The sequence below is a fragment of the Pseudorca crassidens genome, chromosome 8 (genome assembly GCF_039906515.1).
Source record: "Pseudorca crassidens isolate mPseCra1 chromosome 8, mPseCra1.hap1, whole genome shotgun sequence".
Classification (NCBI taxonomy): domain Eukaryota; kingdom Metazoa; phylum Chordata; class Mammalia; order Artiodactyla; family Delphinidae; genus Pseudorca; species Pseudorca crassidens.
The window spans coordinates 93368239-93389518 of NC_090303.1; the positions used below are offsets into that span (position 1 = coordinate 93368239).

At 48.3% G+C, this 21280-nt stretch overlaps 2 protein-coding genes across 8 annotated transcripts in view; one reads left to right on the plus strand and one right to left on the minus strand.

Moving 5' to 3' along the window:
* TBXAS1 (thromboxane A synthase 1) overlaps positions 1-6479 on the plus strand; it is a 149991-nt gene extending 143512 nt beyond the window's left edge. Inside the window, exons 11-13 of one of the 2 annotated variants that reach the window (XM_067747185.1) lie at positions 1379-1516; positions 3429-3591; positions 5963-6479. In XM_067747185.1, the coding sequence (XP_067603286.1) occupies positions 1379-1516; positions 3429-3591; positions 5963-6037 (376 nt within the window). In that variant the 3' untranslated portion in view covers positions 6038-6479. Of the gene's footprint in view, positions 1-1378; positions 1517-3428; positions 5470-5962 lie in introns of those variants that run through there. The other variant, XM_067747184.1, reaches the window with a different exon arrangement.
* PARP12 (poly(ADP-ribose) polymerase family member 12) overlaps positions 1720-21280 on the minus strand; it is a 50667-nt gene continuing 31106 nt past the window's right edge. For 2 of the 6 annotated variants that reach the window (XM_067747182.1, XM_067747181.1), the window contains exons 8-12: positions 19034-19130; positions 13350-13422; positions 11440-11570; positions 10411-10562; positions 8099-9180 (exon numbers count right to left, since the gene is read on the minus strand). In XM_067747182.1, coding sequence (XP_067603283.1) covers positions 8855-9180; positions 10411-10562; positions 11440-11570; positions 13350-13422; positions 19034-19130 — 779 coding nt within the window. In that variant the 3' untranslated portion in view covers positions 8099-8854. Of the gene's footprint in view, positions 3715-3997; positions 4132-8098; positions 9181-10410; positions 10563-11439; positions 11571-13349; positions 13423-19033; positions 19131-21280 lie in introns of those variants that run through there. The other 4 variants (XR_010945654.1, XR_010945652.1, XR_010945653.1 and 1 more) reach the window with 4 other exon arrangements.

A 21280-nucleotide genomic window follows, 5' to 3' on the forward strand; every position in this document is an offset into this window, starting at 1 on the left:
AAAAATGCTTGGCTTTTCCCAAACACTGACACACTTGACTGACACCTTTATCCATAAAAAACTCAACATGGCCTTTGTGGAAAACATAACAATTCTCACTGAAGTGTTATTAATGTCAACCCAGGAACCCAGGCAGTATAATTCAGCGGATTTTTCTGGCTTTGTATGCAGTCTAGCCAGATAGGAGGCCCAACCACTTACAGAAGGGAAGCCCTCATTTTCCGGCTTTTAGGGGGTCTTGCATCCAGGTCCAAGCTATTTCTGGTAAAGATGAAAAAGAAGGAAGTCAAAGTATATCCTTATTTGATTGCTCAGAGCTGAGGCTGCGCACGTCAGAGCCCCCTGCCCGCTCTGATTTGAGTAAGAGTGTTTTGTGACTTAGCCCCAAGCACAGAATAATTGCATTAGGAGCTTCGGATCTGAATGGGTGTCTCACAGCCCTGGCCTTTCATGTTCCTGATATATTAAAGGCTCATAATAGAGTGATGAATGCTGCAAGGAGCTGCTGGTACTCTTAATTTCTTTTATAAGCAGGAACAGAGTATAACAGTAATTAGTATAATAACTGTATCTCCTCTGAGATATCTAGGGAAGCCGAGTCCTGCAACCTGAGGTAAAAGCCATCCTAGATTGTTTTTAGTTTTTAAAATAATTATTTATATTTACCAAAATGATATGCTTCTACTTAAAAAAACCTAAGAAATACAGAAGAATCCAAAGAAAAAACTGGCACCCCTGGTACCCTGCCAACCTCCACCCCAGCCCCATCCCTTAGAGGAGGTGATGGTAGAAGTTTAGGTATTCTTCCATAAACTTCATGTTCATATGCAAACATATGTAGTTTAGCCTTTTAAAACAAAACATAAATGGGATTATAACATTGCCAGTTGGTAAAATAAACAATCTGACCAAGATGTTTTCCTCCCTAGTAGCAGTTCTCCATAGCGACACAGACAATGAAGGGGAACAGATTTTCAAACCCTAATCTCCTGTAGGTAAAGCGAGGGTGTGTGTGCGGGGAAAGAGGTCCCAGTGGGAATGGGAAGAAGGAGGAGAGGTGGCCGGCGGAATAACCCTGCAAAGCCTCCACTTCCAAGGCACCTGTGCACCGCAACACCAGGCATAAAATGGGCTCTTCAGTCTTGATGGGTGGCTGAAGGAAGGAATGGAGGAACCTAGAGACCACAGGGTCCAGAGCAGCATAGGGTTAATGGCCCAAGAAGGGATGGGATGGGGGGTGGGTCACTATCCCGGCCACCCCGGGAAGAAGGCGGACCCTCCTGTCTCCCAGCCTCATCCCACACTGCAGCATGGCCACCCTGGAGCTCCCCCGTCTCTGCTCTGCCTCAAGGCAGGGGTGACCCATGTGTCCCCGCAGGTTCACACGGGAGGCGGCACAGGACTGCGAGGTGCTGGGGCAGCACATCCCCGCAGGCGCCGTGCTGGAGGTGGCCGTGGGCGCTCTGCACCATGACCCTGAGCACTGGCCGCGCCCGGAGACCTTCGACCCTGAGAGGTGAGTACTGCCCCCTTCAAACAGGCCCTGGGGGATGTGAGTGTGGGGGGATTGGAGGCGCCTGCCAGGAGACACAGATTTAGTAAAGTCCCCCAAAACTCAAAAGTCATGGCAGTGAGACATTTTTTAGGCATAATTTCTAAAGGAAATAATTGTACCATTTTTAAAAGCCCAAAACATAATCCAGAGATTTAGCATTTCCACAGCACTGCATACAGGTAACAAGACAATTTTTTAAAATAAATTTATTTTAATTATATTTATTTTTGGCTGCATTGGGTCTTCGTTGCTGCGCACGGTCTTTCTCTAGGTGTGGTGAGCGGGGGCTACTCTTCGGTGCGGTGCAAAGGCTTCTCTCATTGCGGTGGCTTCTCTTGTTGCGGAGCACAGGCTCTAGGCGTGCGGGCTTCAGTAGTTGTGGCACACGGGCTCAGTAGTTGTGGCTCGCAGGCTCTAGAGCGCAGGCTCAGTAGTTGTGGCGCACGGGCTTTGTTGCTCTGCGGCATGTGGGATCTTCCCGGATCAGGACTCGAACCCGTGTCCCCTGCATTGGCAGGCGGATTCTTAACCACGGTACCACCAGGGAAGCCCAACAAGGCAATTTCAAATGGGTGTCCACTATTTGTTCCAAGAAACAAGGACACATTTCAGGAATGCATTAAGAAGTAGCAGAATGTTGTTTCCTTTTTTTAAACTTAATGCCTGTTCCAATACAAGAGCATCAACAATTTCTCCAGGAATTCATGAGAACCAGCTACCCTAACATGGTAGACCTGGATCCTCTCTCCTGTCCCCTGCATGGATTTGGTCCATTGTCTAGATCTCATTTCTATACTCCCAATTTAAAGTGTCTGAGCAGGCATCTACACCCCCTCCCCATCAGAGTCGACGGATATCGCTTCCTGGCAAATGGGGGGGCTGGCCAGCCTGCAGCTCTGTTCCCACTGTTAGTGGCTCCAGCTTCCTGTTAATGCGGCCCCAACTCTACAACCTGGTCCCTGGGAAACCATGGGCAGTGGGACCCAGATAAATAACATTCTGCTGCCCAGCAGCTCCTGGAATTATGGTAAATATCAAGAAACATAAACAGCAGCTGCAAGGCTTGCAGCATCACCTTTGAAAACAAAAAGTGCATTAATATGATGTTGAAAAGGTGGGTCAAGGGCTTCTTGGGCCCATAAAGTCCAGAGGTAGTAAGAAGGGAGCTGTGGTTGTCACATAGCGTTACTGTCACAGAACACACGTGGCAAATGCTGTCATCTGGGAGCAGATACAGCAATTCATTCTGAAGAAGAGCTTTCCAGCGGGTCAAATACTGCCACCCCCAGTGGTTCAAGTTTCAGTGTTTAAACCAGAAAGGTGAGTGTGGGCAGGGAGACAGCTGCCCGGCATGGCATCAGGAGACAAACTGGCAGGACATGGCCTCCAGAGGGGTCTGGTGCCCAGGGACTCTGCTTAGGAAGGGGATGCCAGCCAGCCAGTGTCACCCTCTGGCCACTGGGGAAGTTGGAGCCATGGGTGAAGCGAGAGCTGTGGTTTCTTTGAGACTTTCATCCTGGATTCTAGGGAGCCTGCAAAGCTCATTAACAACACAGTGAATTTATCAGGAGAGGCAGAGAGGGCCATGCTGACGATCCGGGTGATTCTACTAATTCAGCGGTGCCTTCGGGGCTTTGCAGGACAGGAGGAGGGGAGCCGCACGGGAGCACATGGATCAGTGGCCACCAGCTCCAAAGCCTTAGGGACTGACCGGTCCAGGAAAAAACAGGATCCTGTAGACCGAGGTGGGGTTTAGGCCTCACGTGGTGGGAGCGTGGCCTCAGATGATGGGGTCCCTCAGCCAGAGCCAGTGGCTGAAGCCCCAGGAAGGGAGGTGGTGACCCAGGCCAACGCTGACCGTGCTGCCCCGTAGGTTCACAGCCGAGGCCCAGCAGCGCCAGCGGCCCTTCACGTACCTGCCGTTCGGGGCAGGTCCCCGGAGCTGCCTCGGGGTGAGACTGGGGCTCTTGGAGGCCAAGCTGACGCTGCTCCACGTCCTGCGCAAGTTCCGGTTCGAAGCCTGTCCCGAGACTCAGGTGAGCCCTGCTGCTCAGGGCGCAGGGGGTGCCCACCCCAGTTCCCTGATGCCTACGGTGGCTTCCCGGCTCTGCGTGAGCTGGGGCGAGTTCCTCAAGCTCTCTGGGTCTCAGTTCCTTGATCTGTAAAAGGAAGTAACAGTAGCAGAAATAGCACACCTCCTCCCTCTTCTTGTGGGGTGAGGATTGAATCAATCATAAGTGCTCAGATAAGCTCCTGGCACATAACCCGAGTCTGTGTTATCTATTATCATTCTTGTCCTCTGTACAGCAAGGCTGGGCCTCACCATGCTGTAGCTCTCCCCTCTTCAGCAAAGAGAACCCAGTAACCCTGCAGAGTAAATTATATGATTCCCATTCTTCAGATGAGGAGCTAAAATAAAGCTCAGAGAGATTAATAACTTGCCTGACGTCACACAGTTGGACTGCATACTCCTTGAGATCAGGGACCAAAAGACTGTCCTATTCATTGTTGGAGGCTCCAGCACCCAGCTTCAGGCCAGGCATGTGGCAGGTGCCCACTCGGTCATTCAACAAACACTGATGAACAAAGGAATGAATCGCCGGAGAGTGAAGAAATTGAGGTTCAAACCAGATCTCACTCACTCTCAAGCCGTCCCTCTTTCCTCTACATGTAGCGCCTCTCTGCACAGTATCAGCGGCTCCCCACACAACCCGAACAGTGCTCTCCTCTGTGCCTATTCACTACCCCTCAGCACGGCTGCAGACCTGGACAGGAGGGAGTAAGGGGACAGATAATAAGGACACGATGACAGATGGTAACAACATCTAGATTCAGAGTGGCATTGCCTCTGACAAACAGGGAGACTGGGGCGAGCTGCTGGCTGGGGAGGAATAATGAGCTGGGTTGAAATACAAAAGGCTGAGGAACTGTATGTGATGATGTCCATAAAGGTCTGATGGTTAAGGCTGGAGGGAGGGAGGGGCAAATTGGGAGCAGAGAGCCAAATCAAGATGAAGGAGCAGAGGAGAGCAGGCCCCTGCCTGCCTTAGGCATTCCATGGGTACAGGACTTTCTCTGGGGGTTTGTCTCATTTACCCTTGATCTTGACATACAATACAGCAGCCAGACCAATGTCCCAGAACACTGCTTATGCCTGGCACTCCCCCAGCTCAAGATCCAGCCCTGAGTCCCAAGCCTGCTGGGTCCAGGGAGAACTCTGAGCTCACTTTGCCTTCCCCACCCCAACTTCCCACTCCAAGAGCCTCCCACCCACTCCTCCCTGCCTGCTCAGTCTGTTGCTCCTTCTGGAATGCCATCCCTGCCCCTTCCCCACCCCCAGTCTAATCCCATCCTCCAAGTCCTTTGGTGTTCCCTCAAATCCCGAAGTGGTCCCTGAGAAGCCCTGCTCACAGGGCGTCTCCTATTCCTAGACCCACACCAGGCACCAGTTCCTCCAGGAAGCCCTCCCTGACCTTGCCAGCCACAACAGACCTCTACTTTCTTTTTGAAGTCCAAGTGTGCCTATAACTGTCTGATACTGTAGCCACTAGCCACGTGCAGCTATTTATATGTTAATAATAAATCAAATCAAATCAAAAATTCTGCCCCCATTTGCATTAACCCCACTTCAAGCATCGAGCAGCCACATGTACTAGTGGCTACCGCACGAGATAGGGCAGGTCTAGATCGTCTTGTTTCTTGAGCATATAACTGGTCTCCCATCTGAACTCTCAAAGACATCTGAAAGCCCACCCGGCCCCAGCACTAGGGCCTCGTGACCCTTCTTTCCTTTAAAGGTTTCATGGTAGCCACTGAACAGTCCTTTTACACGCAGCTCAAGGCCCTGCTTCTTGAGTAATTCTGTGGCTTTTCTTCCAAGTCCTCCATCGGTCTGCCTAAGCTGGACATAAGGAAAGCCTTCTGAATGGCAGTGGGCCTTCAGCAGGGAGCTCTCCCCAAGCCCCTGGGGAGTGATCTACTCAGTTACTGGCTGGGCCCCAGGGTGAGAGACGAGGGGAGATGAGGAAGGTCTGAGGCTTTGCTCACCACTTTCCAGTCATGTGCCCTTGGGCAGGTCGCTTATCCTCTCTGAACCTCCATTTCTTCATTTGCAAAGTGAGCTGCTCCCACTTTAGGCAGGCTTATTAGAAGGATAAATGTGGGACCTCTCCCCTGCGGTATTTTATTAACAGGGGAAAGGTGGTGAGCCGCCGTCCAACACCCGGCCCAAGACACAGCTCTGCTGCTTCTCAAGGTCCCCCTGGGGAAGCTGCTTTGCTCACTCCCAGCCTGCCGGCCCTCAGCCCTCAGCCGAATTCCCATAACCCTGCTTCACGGCCCGTTCTGAGGAAGTTTTCCTGTCGGTAGGATTAACTATGACAAATATCTTAATTTCCTCTATTTTAGGTACCGCTGCAGCTAGAATCCAAATCTGCCCTAGGTCCAAAAAATGGCGTCTACATCAGGATCGTCTCCCGCTGACGAAGTCATGACCAGCCCCTAATTCAAAGAAAACCCTCATGTGGAAATTCAGATTTTTGGAAAGACATCACCGAAGCAACTGAAAGCGTGCCTGGCGTATGAGTATAAAAGAGGCCACTTACGTAACATTTCCTAAATGCTTAATAAATGTTTGTTGCACTTAGTTTTGACTTTGCCAATAGTGTTTGAGCAACGGATCCACCTCTCTGAATCAGCGATTGCTGATAAATGAGTGAAAACGTAGTTTTGACAAAATGATTGAGTACTTGGATTTTTAAAGAAGTTCTGGCCTCAGGATGGAAGGAATCGATAGGGCAGGGGACACATGGACGCTCAGGTGAGTGGTCCTGATGGCCCCAGCTCGGGGGCCTTTTCAGCGTCTGGTTCATTTAACTTAGAGAATAACATTCGTCAGAAGCTCAACCTCAAGCGTGGTCCAAATGCTTTATCATGCCTCGATTTTCCTAGGTAGGCTACTACTAACTTTATAAGTTTAATGTGCAGAAAAGTGATAGAGGCTGAAGTGTCCGTTTTCTTTTAAAGAACATCCTATCTTAATTTTGATCAAATAATCAAAATACAGAGGTGAATTTTAGTAAAAGTAATTATTGTGTTCCTGAGAAGCTCAAATGCAACAAAGAACTTGCAAACTGAATCCCGGATCTGCCACCAGCAGCCTGTGATCATGGCTGCTGCTCTTGCCACCTATGTGCCTCTGTTTCCTCACCTGTAAAACAAGGCTGCTGACCCAGGTCACAGCGCCCTCCTCTACTTAACATCCGAACAGTGCAAAGGGGCTGATGTTGTATAAATAACAGAGCAGGGACCCGCAAGCAAGGCTGGGCTACCCAGGCTGAGCCACCTTTACGAAGTGCAGGCTGTTGCAGGAGAGCTGGGAGAAGGGGTCTCCCGTACCCACGGCTGCGAGCAGCTGCTTCTGCTGTTTGCCCTCCCTGTGTCCAGCACGCCATGCTTCCCCAGAGCGCTCCCCTGGAGACTCCCCTCTCAGAATATAAAAGAGGCCAGCCTCACGACTCTGTTGTCAATCTCACACACACACACTCTCTCTCTCACACACACACACACACACACACACACACACACACACACACACACGTTTGCTCTGGATCCTACTACCTCTGCATGAAAATTCTGAGAGGTCTTTTTGACTTCTTCCCATCACAATGCCCACCCCCTCCAGTGCCCACAGGAACAGCTGCCCCATGCTCCCACCCACAACTGAGCTACATGTACCCCATCCCTTTCTCAAATGTCCAGTCCAGGTATTTGCCAGTGTGCTTTCTCAAAGGTCAGCAAGTGCAGAGCCCTCGGCAGTCTTCACAGTGCACCCGACTTCCCTGGAGCGTTTCATCATCTCCCGCCCCAGGTTTCCCCTTGCCACGCTCCTCGCCCACACTCCCAGACGGACCACTCTTGCTGCTTCCCACTACCCAGCTCCCAGCTGCCTTGGATCTGAGAACTACAGGCAGAGGCATCGTGTGGAGACTGGACACACTGTATCAGGAGGCTGGGGAACGGGAAGGAAGGGTGCAGGTGAGGAGAGGACACCTTGCTGAGGACTGAACCTGAGGCCAATGGGACCAGCCATCCAGGAGGAGGCAGATGGCCTTATGAGGCGGAGCCATCCTGCCGGCCCCTCCACCGCCCAGCAGAGACCCCTACCAACCACTGTGTGTGGAGGACACAAGAACACACCACCTGCTCCGTGTCCACAACAGTGCGCAATAGTGGATCTGGGTTTTGTGGGGCTTGAAAGCTGAGTTCAGGGAAAGAAAAAAAACAAATATGTAACTTGCAAATTTAACCGAAATGTATGATCACGCAGCCATACAGCAGGGGTCCCTCCTCAGGCTGTGGAAAGGGTCCCAGCAAATGAGGGGCCATGAACCTTCAGCTTCATTGGCCGCAAGATAAATCTACACACAGCCTCCCCGAGGCCAGTAACGGGGGCTGTTATATCCCGACCCCCAGAAAAGTGCCTGTACACAGCAGGTGCTCAACAAACAGACACTGAAGAATGAGCTGCAGCCATCACCCATGTCAGATAAATATTCTTTTATTCCCAGACTCTGCTGTGACGTGACGCTGCAGCACAGGTATTCAGATCTCATGGGGACATAAAACTCTTATTCACAGGGTGCTCGGTGCAGAGGCACCTGCCAGGGTGAGTGCACTTCCTGGGTGATGGTGACGGCTGCTAGGACTAAGGGAGACCGACAGGGACTCAGTGACACCACACAGTAGCCATGGTCCTAACAACATGATATATGGGCCAATTTCAAGGCTGGAAGCCCAGGAGAAGCAGCGGAAGAGCCGCCTAGATTAGGGACACAGCAATGGACACAATGACTGTGCCTCACCGGCCCACAACCCAGGATTTCCTGCACCACGGCTGCTGTGTCATTCGGACAAAAACAAAACCAGGTGCCACCAAGACCCTGAAAAACCAAACCACTGAAGAGACAGAAACTCTTGAAAATTAAAACCAATCGATAAAACAGTGTCTGGAAACTCTGTGCCTGGGGCCAATCTGCAGCAAAGTCAACAAAGAGTAAAAAACAAAACTTTAACACCTGAGTAAAAAGCAATAATGGGTTCACCTACAATCACTACTGGCTAGTCCAAAAGTGACTTAAAAGTGAAAATATTATCAGCCAGAGATTAAGAACGTAACTTCATCACGAAGTCAATGTTAAATGAACAGCTCATTAAAAATTTTTTGTTTAAAAAAAACAACTTTCCCTAATAGCTATTTCAAGTAAGATCAGCCAGAAAGGCATAAAACCATCGGGGTGCTCACTGCCGAACACCGAAGAAGGACGCAAAGGTGAACTGGCTGGTGGTGGCGGCAGTGGGCCCGGGGGAGTCGGTGTACTGGATGACGTACTCCGGGTAGGCCTGGTGCTTCTCGAAGACCACGAAGATGGAGGGGTCAGACACACGGTTCACGCAGCTGTCGTACAAGACGTCGCCCTGGCCCTCCTTCGCCGGGGGACGGACGAAGCTGGCGTTGCCTCGGACGAATTCGCCCACGAGCACCCGAGCCAGGAACATCGTGTGGGACTTGGTGTCAGTTTTGCTGTAGTGGTGGGAATACGCGGCGTCCCGGGCAAAGTAGCTCCCTGCAAGGACACCAGGGCTGGGCTGGGCACCGGGGGACAGCCCGCGGCCGGAAGAGGCACGCCAGTGTCCTGCAACCCGGGTGAGGTCAGTGGCCTCTGCCCTCCCTCAGCTCCTGTCTTTCCAGCTTTTCCTTTGTAAGGAGCATCAGAGGGGTCACCAAACTCTGAGACAGAAAACTCCTTTCAAGTTAAGATCTGTCACTCAAATCCTAAAGGTCTCTGGACACCTCATTACTGAGCCCCCATCCCCCGCCCAGAACCTCCGTTTCCTGAGCCATAAAACGGGGCTGTCGGGCCCGTCCTCCCAGGGCTGGTGTGGAACGTTCCGTGGTTCCCCACACAAGGAACACGGCGCAGACACCGGCAGCCCAATGTACAGATTCATGAGCCCTGTCGAATGGGGGCCTGAGCTGGAAGCTGCGCCTACATATTCAGGTTCACAGCCCACCACTGGCTCTTGTGCACCTGGACCCCGCAGCCGTCAGCATGCAGGACGGAAGCTAACGGATGGACTCGGCAGAGGGGATGCTGACTGCAGATCACACCACTACGAGACTCTCTGCATCTAGTAACCGTGTCGTGGTTACAGAAGAGAATGTTCTTGTTCTTAGGAAGTGTTACGGGGTGAAGGGGTATGATGTATGCCGCCTACTCCCAAATGGTTCAGAAATAAGGGAAGGGGTGATAAAGCCAATGTGAAGTGTTAAAGCTGATGAACTAGGTAAAATTTCCATGGGAGGTTTCTTTTTTTAATATTATTCTTGCACCTTTCCTGTGAGTTTGAAATTATTTTCAAACAAAGTTTAAAAATAACTAAGAGACAGGAAAACGGGGAACTCACATTATAGTAAGAATGACATATTTACATGAGCGTATCTGAGCATTCAGATTTCTACTCTAAGGAAACAGCACAGGCAGGTGGGGACCTGACTCAGGGCTGGGAAGGGTCCCACAGGGATGCAGACCCATTTCCCAGTGAAGCCAAACCACAGCCTAAGCAGGGCCACCCCTGCTCAAACCCTGGGTCAGGCCTAGGGCTGCACACAGGGGGATGACAGTAAGGTGCCGCCAGCTGGGCATCCCACATCCTGGCCAGTGCTGAGTCTGAACCGCTGGTTCAGCTCATGCTGGTTCCCCACACGTCCTCCATCAATTTGCTTTAAAGTGGTTTCCGAGCCCTGGACAGCAAGGCAAAGAGGGTTCTGCCAGCAGAGGCCGCCTCGCACTTACCCTTGCCGTAGGAAGTACCATGAAGACCACTGACCCGCCAGTCAAAGTTCTGCTGGCAGATGGCGTCAACGAAACCGGTGCTGGTGCCATGGAACAGCTGCCTCTCATCCACTGTCTTCCCGCCATTTCTCTTCTGCATCTGCTCCTTCTGCCTAGAATCACGGGAGTGAACGTGCTGGCGGCAGAGAATGCCTGCCACCAAACACAGGCCACCCGGCCCAAGAAACACATTTAATTAGATGTGTCATGAGGCCAGAAGCCACAGGTCCATGAGACTCCAGCCATGGGCCAGGGGCCAGAAAAGGCGAGAGCAGGGCCTGGGTGAAAGCAGAGGGAAGCCTTCCCTCCAGGGCTCCAGGCCTGCATTGCTCCATGAACCCCCAAAGCAGACAGACCAGCCCTTGGAAGGCAAGTGTGCTTCTTCCCACCACCCTGCTTCCGCCTGGAGCTTAGCCAGGGGAGCTGGAAGATGCTGGCTGGGGGTGGGAGGGAGGGCCTCCTTCTCCCTCTCCTGTAAGTTACCTTGATCTCATCACTGGAACCAGAGTTCAGATTACACTGCTCCAACCTCTTGTGGGGAAGGTCAGCAGGAGCCCAGGCCCACTGCGGTGACCTGATGTGGGCTCCTCCCCACACAAACAAGTGCCTGAGAACATGCCAGTCCTCAGGCACAAGAAGGAGGCCCCTGCTCTCTGGCTGCCAGGACAGCAGCTTTACACTCCCCAGGGTGTGGGTGGCTTATTCGGACCCGTCCCCTGTTGGTCTTCAGGGAGGCCGAGGGCACTAGTGCAGGAGCCAGCTCTGTCTCTAGGGAAGCCGCAGCCTCCCATCTCCCTGGAAGAACATGCCAGCACTGAGCTTGTACGGATGAGGAGGTGGACAGGAGAGGGAAACAGCTCCTGATCCCAGCAGCACTGGACAAACAGAAGCTGCTTTCTCGGATTGTCCCTGCAGCCTGGGGCATGTCTGGTAAGCAGCTGGCTGAGGGGACAGAGGCACCAGCCCACCAAGAGCGAGCCCCCAACGCACCACTGGTAGACTTCCCAAAGGGCCACATTCTGGACCCGCTCAATCTTCTGAACGTAATAGAGAGGCATCGTATGGGTGAAGAGTTTCCAGATCTTTCGAAACTCCTCTGAGGACGAAGGGAGGGTGATCCTCTGTAAGGGGCAAATATTTTTACTCTGTTATCATCAAAGTGTAGAATATACATCTCTTCCCAAGGCTGCTCATGAAATGCCAGAACCACAGGCAAACCCAGACGGCGTCTACCACGCTCCCCTTTACTTCAAGGGGCAGTCTCTGCAGGCTCCGGATGCACGCTATTTGTGGTCACTTCTCTCCTCTCCACTGTGAAGCCAGCCTAAACGACAGGCAGGCAATGCTATGTGAGTACCACCCTGGCTGCCCCCAGCACACCGCTGCTCTTCTTCTGACCCCACACAGGGCCGACTACAGAGTCGACAAGACCACGGAGCTGGTGCCAACAGATGTGGCACACACACATCTGGCAGAGAGGGGGCAAACCCTGCCACAGGCAGCAATGCTGCGTGAGCCCCACACACAGCGAGCACTGAGCGAGAGGCCAGGCCGGCAGACAGCACACAGCAGCCCAGGAGCTCAGCAAGACCCGCGGGCGCCCCGCCCTCCCAGCTGAGCCCGCCCTTCCCTTAGCGTCTGGCTCTGGGAAGCAACACTCCTGATGAGCCCAGAGGGGCCCCTGACTCAGAGCCCCCAACTGTCTCACAGAGTGACAAGCCACAAATCCCTGCCCTTGCAGCCTGGACCCCAAGCAGCCTCCCTGTTCCTGGCTCCACGGGGCTTGGCCCAGTGACAGCCTGACCCGGGATCACCGTCCTCCCCCACCGAGTGCAGCTGTATAATAACCACCTCGCCCCGCAAAGACCCTAAATGGTCAGGACTCTGTGTAAACATCCATGGGTCTCTGCAACCCAAAATCTGACTTTGGTTTCCTTGCTCCCATCTCACTAGATGCCACCAAACCCTCTCCCTCAAGCCCTGCCCTCCCAGCATGGAGCCTGGCAAGGACTTCCGCACCTATCATGGCCCGCGGCTCGGCCCCCTGACCAGGACACTCCACAGCTCGGCCCTGACCTTCATCTCCTGTCCCCCAGCCCCCGCCTATGCACGCCCGCCACCCGAGACACTCCGTGTCCTGACTTGGGTTCCTTCCCCAGCCAGTTCCCATCAACTGGCGTGTCCTTCCCCACCCTCTGCCGGTGTAAGCGCCAGCCATCATTAGGTGTGGACCCGGTGACACCTTCCTTGATCCCTGAAATACAGTCGCCTGGTCCCCTGATGGCCGAGTACTGTGTCTGAAAGTTGCCCAGCCCTCCACACGTCCTGCCAGGGCTGCTGGTGTCTGGGTGTGTTTGTGCGACTCCCAGGCACATGTTGGAAAAACCAGTCTGCACAGTGCTTGCCAGGTCAGAGGCCAGTCAGGGTGCTCCATGTACATGGGGCGTCATCGGACACCGGCCTAAGCTCTCTACTCAACTCAGCGTGGCACCCACTGCAACTCGCTGAATAGACTGTCCTTCTCTCATCTTCTAGTAAGTTCCTAGCACCTCCCAACAGCAACTCCCCTTCTAGATGGTCCTCATCACACCACACCTTCTGCTGGCTTCTTTCCCTTTCCTTGCTTAGTAAAACTTTTATTAGCTAAGCAGCTCTTAAGCTCCTTATTTATGCCCTTCCTAGAAAATTTCCAGTTCGTCATCCTCCCTCCACCATACATCCTCTCCCCTCGAGCCATGGCCACCTCCTGGGTAGTCATCTAGCCGTAAAATCCCCAAGATCTGAAAGAAACCAAACCTCGCACGCACCTCTCAGAGGCGGAGGACACAGCGTGGTCCACTCACACTCACCTGTGTCTAAGGACACCTCCTCCCCAGCCTGGGGCAGTGCCAGTCTCATACCTTAAAGCCGGTGTCCGACAGGGCCAAGTGGTCCCAATGCTCAGGGATACTCTTTAGGCCTTGGGAATTGACGCTGTTACAAAATGTAAAGAGAAACACTTAGTTTGTTCTTAGACATAAGTAGGTTTCCCAGAGGTGCCTCCAGCAGCCGAGGCCATCAGTCTTGAGCGTCAGCATATGGTTCTGTAAAAGCAGGGAGGAGGCGAGGAAGCACATAACCACACTCTCCACAACGTAACAGCACTTCCATCTTTGCCGATGTGGTCAAAACCAAAACCAAACCCAAAACCAATCAGGCAAGAGGGATCCATTTCTCACCTGCATCCCAACTCCAACACATAAGGGACTGAGCATATGACTGAAGCAGCACACCCAAACCCTCATCCATGATTCTGAAATTCAAAGAGCCCTGAAACTTTCATTAAAACAGCCTCAATGGGACTTCCCTGGTGACACAGTGGTTAAGAATCCGCCTGCCAATGCAGGGGACATGGGTTCGAGCCCTGGTCCGGAAAGATCGCACATGCCGCAGAGCAACTAAGCCCGTGCGCCAGAACTACTGAGCCTGCATTCTAGAGCCCAAGAGCCACAACTACTGAAGCCCGCGCACCACAACTACTGAGCCTGCATGCCACAACTACTGACGCCTGTGTGCCTAGAGCCCGTGCTCCACGACAAGAGAAGCCAGAACAATGAGAAGCCTGTGCACCTCAACAAAGAGTAGTCCTGCTTGCCACAACTAGAGAAAGCCTGCGCACAGCGAAGACCCAATGCAGCCAAAAATAAATTAAATAAAAAATAAATTAAAAATGCTGTGAATTCAGAACACAATGATAAAAAAATTTTAAAAACCCAACAGCCTCAATGAAACTAACACAACCTTGTAAATCAACTATACTCCAATAAAAAACAAATTAATTTAAAAAAACAGCCTCAATGACGTATAATTGGCAAATAAAACAGTTTTTAAAACATAAAATTGATGTCAAAATTCATTTGGCAGTAGAAATTTGACTTGAACTGCTAAGAGGCTACTTGTGGTCTATATATATTTCCTTCTTAAAGTGACTATGCATATTTTTACTGCAAAAAATATTAGCATGTTTAATTGCATACGTCACATAATACAAAGCAGCACATGCTCTTTCTAAAAATGAAATAAAAACCCATTTCTAAAAAACAGATGGCCCAAAGGATTTAGAAATAAGGACTGTGAAACTCTAACTCCAAATCATTCCTATTCAGTTTCAGAATGCTGTTCTTCCTACAACAGATTTACCTTCTGTTTCTGCTGGCATGAGACGTATACCTTCATCCTAAACCTCAAAGAACTCCCACAAATAACTTTCCTAGGAAAATGGCACAGTTTAAAAATAACTAAAGAAAAGGTCCCACAAGCAAGAATCAACCAGAAACAGACCCATGAAGACTGAAGATGCTGAAATTACCAGGCAGATTATAAAACAACTATTCTTTCTATGTTTAAAGAAATAAAAGACAAACTTTAAAACATATGCAAGGTGAAGTAAGTCAGAAAAAGAAAAACAAATACTGTATGTTAACACATATATATGGAATCTAAAAAAAAAAAAAGAATGGTACTGATGAATCTAGTGGCAGGGCAGGAATAAAGACGTAGACATAGAGAATGGACTTGAGGACATGGGGGAGGAGGGGGAAGCTGGGGTGAAGTGAGAGTAGCATCAATATACGTACACTACCGAATGTAAAATATTAGCTAGTGGGAAGCAGCAGCACAGCACAGGGAGAGCAGCTCGGTGCTTTGCGATGACCTAGGGACATGGGATAGGGAGGGTGGGAGGGAGCCTCAATAGGGAGGGGCTATGGGGACATATGTATGCATTATGACTGATTCACTTCATTGTACAACAGAAACTAACACAGTATTGTGAAGCAATTATATTCCAATAAATATCTATTTAAAAAAATCATATGCAAGGAACAGAAAACTGTTAAAAAGACCTGGAGGGTCTGAAAAGAAGAAAAACAAACAGAACTTGTAGAAATGAAAATACAATCCCTGAAGAAGAAGTTCAATGGACAGGCTTACTAGCAGATGAGATGACCTAAAGAGAGGGTGAGCGAGCTGAAAGGTAGGGGCAGTGAAATTATTCAGAATGTGGCGCAGAGCAGGAAGGAGACAAACAAGGCAGGGAAGAAGCCAAGACATGGAGAGCAGAGTGAAAAGGCCTGAACCTGGTCAGAGCCAAACTGAATCTCCAAAAAGAGAGTAGCTAGAACAGCATGGAGGCAATTTTCAAATAGAACTAATGAGACAAACCAACCTACAGACTTAAGAAGCAGAAAGGATCTCAAACAGGACAAATAAAAACACATACCCAGACACATCACAGTGAGAGTGCATAATACAAAGACAAACAGAAAATCTTAAAAGCAGCCAGAAGGGGAAAAAAAGTGATTCTGGAAGAAAGCATCAGTTAGACCAACAGCTGATTTCTCAAAAGCAGCAATGGAAACCAAAGCACAGTGGAGTGATATCTTCAATGTTTCAAGAGAAAATAACTACAAGTGACCCACACAAGAGTCCCAGGTGGTCACAGAGGCCCAAGCAGACTTGCTTGCTGGAGTCATGACCACCAGCTACTGTCACACAAGTTAGAGGGAAGCACGACGCACTTCACTGCACCAATGTGTGTGACATAGCAGGGAGATCCTGAATCCCTCGTATCTTACTCTGAATTTAACCAAAATAACCACTCTTGTTTCTGACATGTGGTGTCTGCCATGGTCCCCTGACAACTAAGTAGAGTGACAACAAAAGAGATCCAGTCTCAGAAAGGAGACAGGTAAGTTTTTCTAAACTGCATCTAGGGTAGGCTCTGGATAGGGAGAGACTAAAACATGACGTCCAGAAGTAGGATGACTCATAGTTAACCAAAACTAAATCCAGAAGCAATTCACAGGAGAGACTGAAACAAAATTTAACTAACTAAATAATAAATATTTCTGCATGGTAAAATACTTCATAGACAAAGCCAAAAGGCAAACAACAAACGAAGAAAACACACTGCAATTTATATAACAAACCGAGGGCTGATCTCCCCATTAGATAGAAGACTCTTAATGTTTAAGAAAAATACCAAAATGTTGAGAGAAGAATGGACAAAACGACAAACAGTCCACTGAAAAAGAAAGGCAAATGGCCCTTACATGTAGGAAAAAATATTAAACCTCATTTATAAGAGAAAATACATTAAATACACTGAAACACCCTTTCCCACCTATGAGAACAGCGAAAATCCAAGAGCTTGATGACTCCCTCTGTTGGCAAGGGGGAGGGAAGCAGGCACCTCACACATTCTGGGGTGAGTGCATTAACGGTTCCACCCCACAAAGAGGAACTTGCATTTACCTTCTAGGACTCTAACCTGAGGACCCACCTCCACAAATATGAAATAGCATATACACCAGACATCCTTTGTGGTATCATACTTGTAACAGCAAAACACTGAAAAAGGGCAAAACATCCCTCGAAAGGGGACAGATTAAACTATGGTATGCAAATGATGGAGAACTGTGAAGACAGAAACAGAATTTAGAAGACTTCAATGAACTGAAAGGGAGTAATTTTTTTTTCAATATTTGTATATACTGTGAAATGATCACAACAAATCTAGTAATGATCTATTTTTAAGCGAAAAACAAAAGGTACAGAATAGTATATATAGAATGTTACCTTTTATGCAAGAAAAGAAAATAAGATACTTTTATGTATATGCATTTGCTCATTTTTGCAAAAATAAACACAGAAAGATAAACCAGAAACTGATGAAAATGTTTGCCCATCATAGGAACAGTGTGGAGATAACAGTGAGAATACTGACTGCTGAGTGTACCTTTTCATATAGTTTTGACTTTTAAATCATGTTTTACACATAGCCAAAAATAAATTTTAATAAGAAAGGGAGGAAGGAAGGCACGCTTGGCTTCGAAGGAAACAGGGAGCGGAAACCCCAGGAGGCTACTTTGTTAGACTCACAGGTACTCTATTTGCTTGGATTGATAATACCTTTTCCCTCTAGCTTCTTTAAATGACCCTGCCATGCTCCACAAACACAACCACTGAAGTCCATCTGTGAAATCTTAAAAGAAGAAACAGAAACACTGTAAGTTCTCTGTGAAACAGAAACGAGCCAGATTTCTCCGGCTGATGGAAGGTGCAGTCCGCTAACAGCAGCGCTGGCTACAGCTCTGGCTACAGTCCCGGCTTGCTGTCACACACCCAGACTAATGGGCACCATGGTATCTCTCACCATCCAGGCCACCCTCCCCCAGTAAGTGGCCGTGGGGATTGGAGAGAACTGACCCCTCCCCCAGCTCCAATCCTAGCACACTTGCCTCAAGTCTAAAACTACTGATTCAGAGGGGTCTGATCAGTTTGCAAAGTTCACAGATTTGCCCATCAGCTGCAGGAGGGCCCTGCCTGCTCCTAAATGCACAGAAGGCCAGGCACTACCCTTGTGGCTTCTGGCAGCCTGTGACATAAGGGATCCCACCCTGGGGATGAAGTTGGCCAATTAGTGCCTGCAGCACCTGTTTTTGGTATTCCATGATATCCAAGTACTAAAATAATGGGGTTTTATTGGTGTAATTTTTGGTGTATTTCAACATTTACAAAAATTCAGGTCTGTGACTCAATTATTCACTTGAAAAGACCAGCTGATGAGCTGGCTTCAAGTCTAGAGTGGCTAGCAGATCACAACAAGCAGCCCTATAGTTACATGTCACAAAGCCTCTACCCACAAGGATAATCCTTTCTCTTGTTTCAAAGCCTTTCCAACTAGTAGAATACGCATGTCAGTAGTCAAACTGCTACAGGTGACTCTACACTGGAATTGCCATTCATACATGACACAACTGGAGGAAAAAGAGGAACTTAAAACCCTTTGTTAGAAACAAAAACCACAGTTTGCTACCAGAGGAAAAAACCTGACTAACAAACATACACACAAATGAACAGAAAAACCCCAAGGGCTGTTTAAAAAGATTTCCTGCAAGTTATAAAACAAAAGATATAATCACTTGAAGATGGAAACAGAAAATATCAGGAGTTAGATTATTACTATTTCCTCACCATTCTCTAAGTTAGTCTAAACTAAGAAAGAACTTTTTGGCTTCTGGAAAGATCTGCACAAGAATACCTGATGTCTCAGTAACATCACTGGCAAACTTAAAGATAAAACATCTAATTAAGTGATTTTTCTGGTGTCTTTTTCCTTTATTTTATGTTGTGTTTGGCTTATCATTTAATGCTTTGTTAACTGCATCTGCATCATCATTAAAATGATTATACACCAAACATTTACTTTTTATAAATTTATGTTGTATTTTATAGCTTTATAATATATGCTACTATGTTTTCATTTGAATGTGGTAAATATACACTGATTTTTCTGTTTCATGAAGCCTCAACCTTCTTACAGATCACTCAAATGAACAGCAGCACTTTGGTATTAAGTGAAGGAAAGTACAAATACACTCAGAGGAGGGCCAGGTACAGGAAACAGAGACAGAGAGTGCCAGGGCATAAGTCTGCAAGCCAGCTAACCCTCTTAATGCTGTAGCTAGTCTGAGTAGGTTCTGTACCTGCAGCAGAGCACACAACAACTGATACACACACAAGTTCCCCAAATGCCACCTACCAGGTTTGCTTCAGCTTCACATCCTGGGGAGATACGAATTTGGGTCTCCGGCAAACGTTTCTAACTGTGCCATAGACCAGGTTTTTCTGAACGAAGTCTGGGAAAAACAAACAAACACACACATATACACATATGGGATAGCAATGTTTTATAAACACAAATTAAATGGGTTGGAAAGCTAATCCAAATGTAAAGCTCACAATCAGTCTGTTAAAAAAATAAGGCAATTTTACACATTTCAAATATTCAAAAAGAAAACAGGTACCTGTAGGAGACTGGGTTTAATGACTAGATGAATGATTAGTAATTGACATATCAATTATACATGAGTGCTTTTAAATTGTTCCTTCCAATCTTGTTTAAACTATTATTTTGCTCAGCAATTTTTCCCAGCTTGGATATAAAAAAGCTTCAGCCCAGCCTGAGACCGATTTACCCCATCTTGAGCCAGTGGAATTTAGAGTTAATATAATAATTTTACTCTTATGAGTTTTTTTTCTTACTTTGACTAAACTTACCCTACAGAAATACTTCTCAACTTTTTAAAAACTGGACTGTCTTTAATAAATGAAATCCTTGCCCCATGCCCAAGATTCTCAGATTCCTCCTGAGGGCAGCAGTGGGGGGACAGGGGAACTATCGTTCATGTTGAAAAATCACAATACCTCTAAGTTAGACTACATGTCCCGACCCACCAGGAGAACTCTGTCAAGTCTTATTTTCTGCAGTAGAGTACAAACAATTTTCTTTCACTTGAAAAACTAACTCACCCTACTGCATTTCAGCATACACCCAGTGATCACCTAGGCGACACTGTGTCCCTTATGCCACAGCCCACACGGTCATCACGATGGGCACTCCTGGGGGGTCCCCACATTCTAATCGGGAGCCCATATAATCCAGAGATGGCTACCACAACCCCTTCAGTTACCCATCACTCAACCTCCCACCAATACTCTGCTAATTAGCTTAAACGGGCTTTTTGTTGACTAACACTGCAATGAACCCGAAATGAGCTTTTACTGGTGAAATGAAAAGGTATTCAAGATAAGTGAACTGGATAAATATATGTGAGACCCATTCCCCACCGTCCCCTAGACAGGGTAAATATGAGGCCTTCTCCCTAATTTGCCCTCAAAGAGGATACACTAGGCGAAGTCCCTAAACAAGCCCTGATCTTGGGGATTCTGCCCAACTGATACCAGCTAACAGACGTCAGAATTCTGCCTCTGGAGTCCTGGCATTTGCCTTGAGCGACTGTTTCACGACAGGAGTCTAAAAGGCAGAGCCAAGTCTTCCCTGATCCTACAGAATGAGTCAGTTGTGCGTGTTTCTTAAACGTCCCTGCTTCCTCATAAATATTTAGTTAATAAATGTGAGTGGCAGGTTGTGGTCTGAGACTTGCTTTCACTCTACCTAGCAGTCAGGTTATGAAGGGAGAAGTTAACTCACCTCAAAGTACTTCTGTGGCTACTGTTATGTACCAACCAACAAACAAAAGAATTGTGTCCACCCAAGTGAGCTTGAGTGAGTCTGCAGCAAACATGCTTTTTCTTGCAGTCTGCAGTGAACTCAATGTGTGTGCTCTTCCCCACCCTCATCTTAACTGTTCTGTCCCCTGGGGCTGCTGCCTATGTTGAGAATGATAAAGGCTACATCTGACATTTCTGTTTGATCTGTTTTGATATAGTCCAGATACTTTAAAGAAATACTTCAAACTATGGTCAGCAGCAGTCAGATGGGTACTAGGTGTATAGACTTGTTCTTCAGGCCTGTCCTGACTTATTATTTCATACATTTCTCACCATCCCCTTTAATGCACTTGAGTTTATCAGACTGTGGATTGCAAACCACCTCACATATGACTTGTGTTCCCCAGCTGACACTGCAGACTGTAAGCAGTTCTCGCTGTAGCGTAGAAGAAACTTTTAGGCTCTCTGTACAGGCACATTGAGAGGGCAGCAATTCTACTTTAAGTAAAACCACAAGTGCTACAAACCACAAGCAAAACCAACTGGCTAAAAGCAAGCAGACAGAGTGGATTTAGGATAATTCACCAAAAACACTTTGCTGCCCTCCAAACAGAAGGTCCACAAAAATAAAGAAAATAATAAACTATGCTTAAAGGAAGGCCCACTTAATTTTCTTGAAAAATGATGAAAACTCAGAGGGATTCAGAGTTTAAAATGTGAATTTAAAGGCAAAACTGAACTGAACAGGGATGGACTGATAAATCTCTGTGAAAAT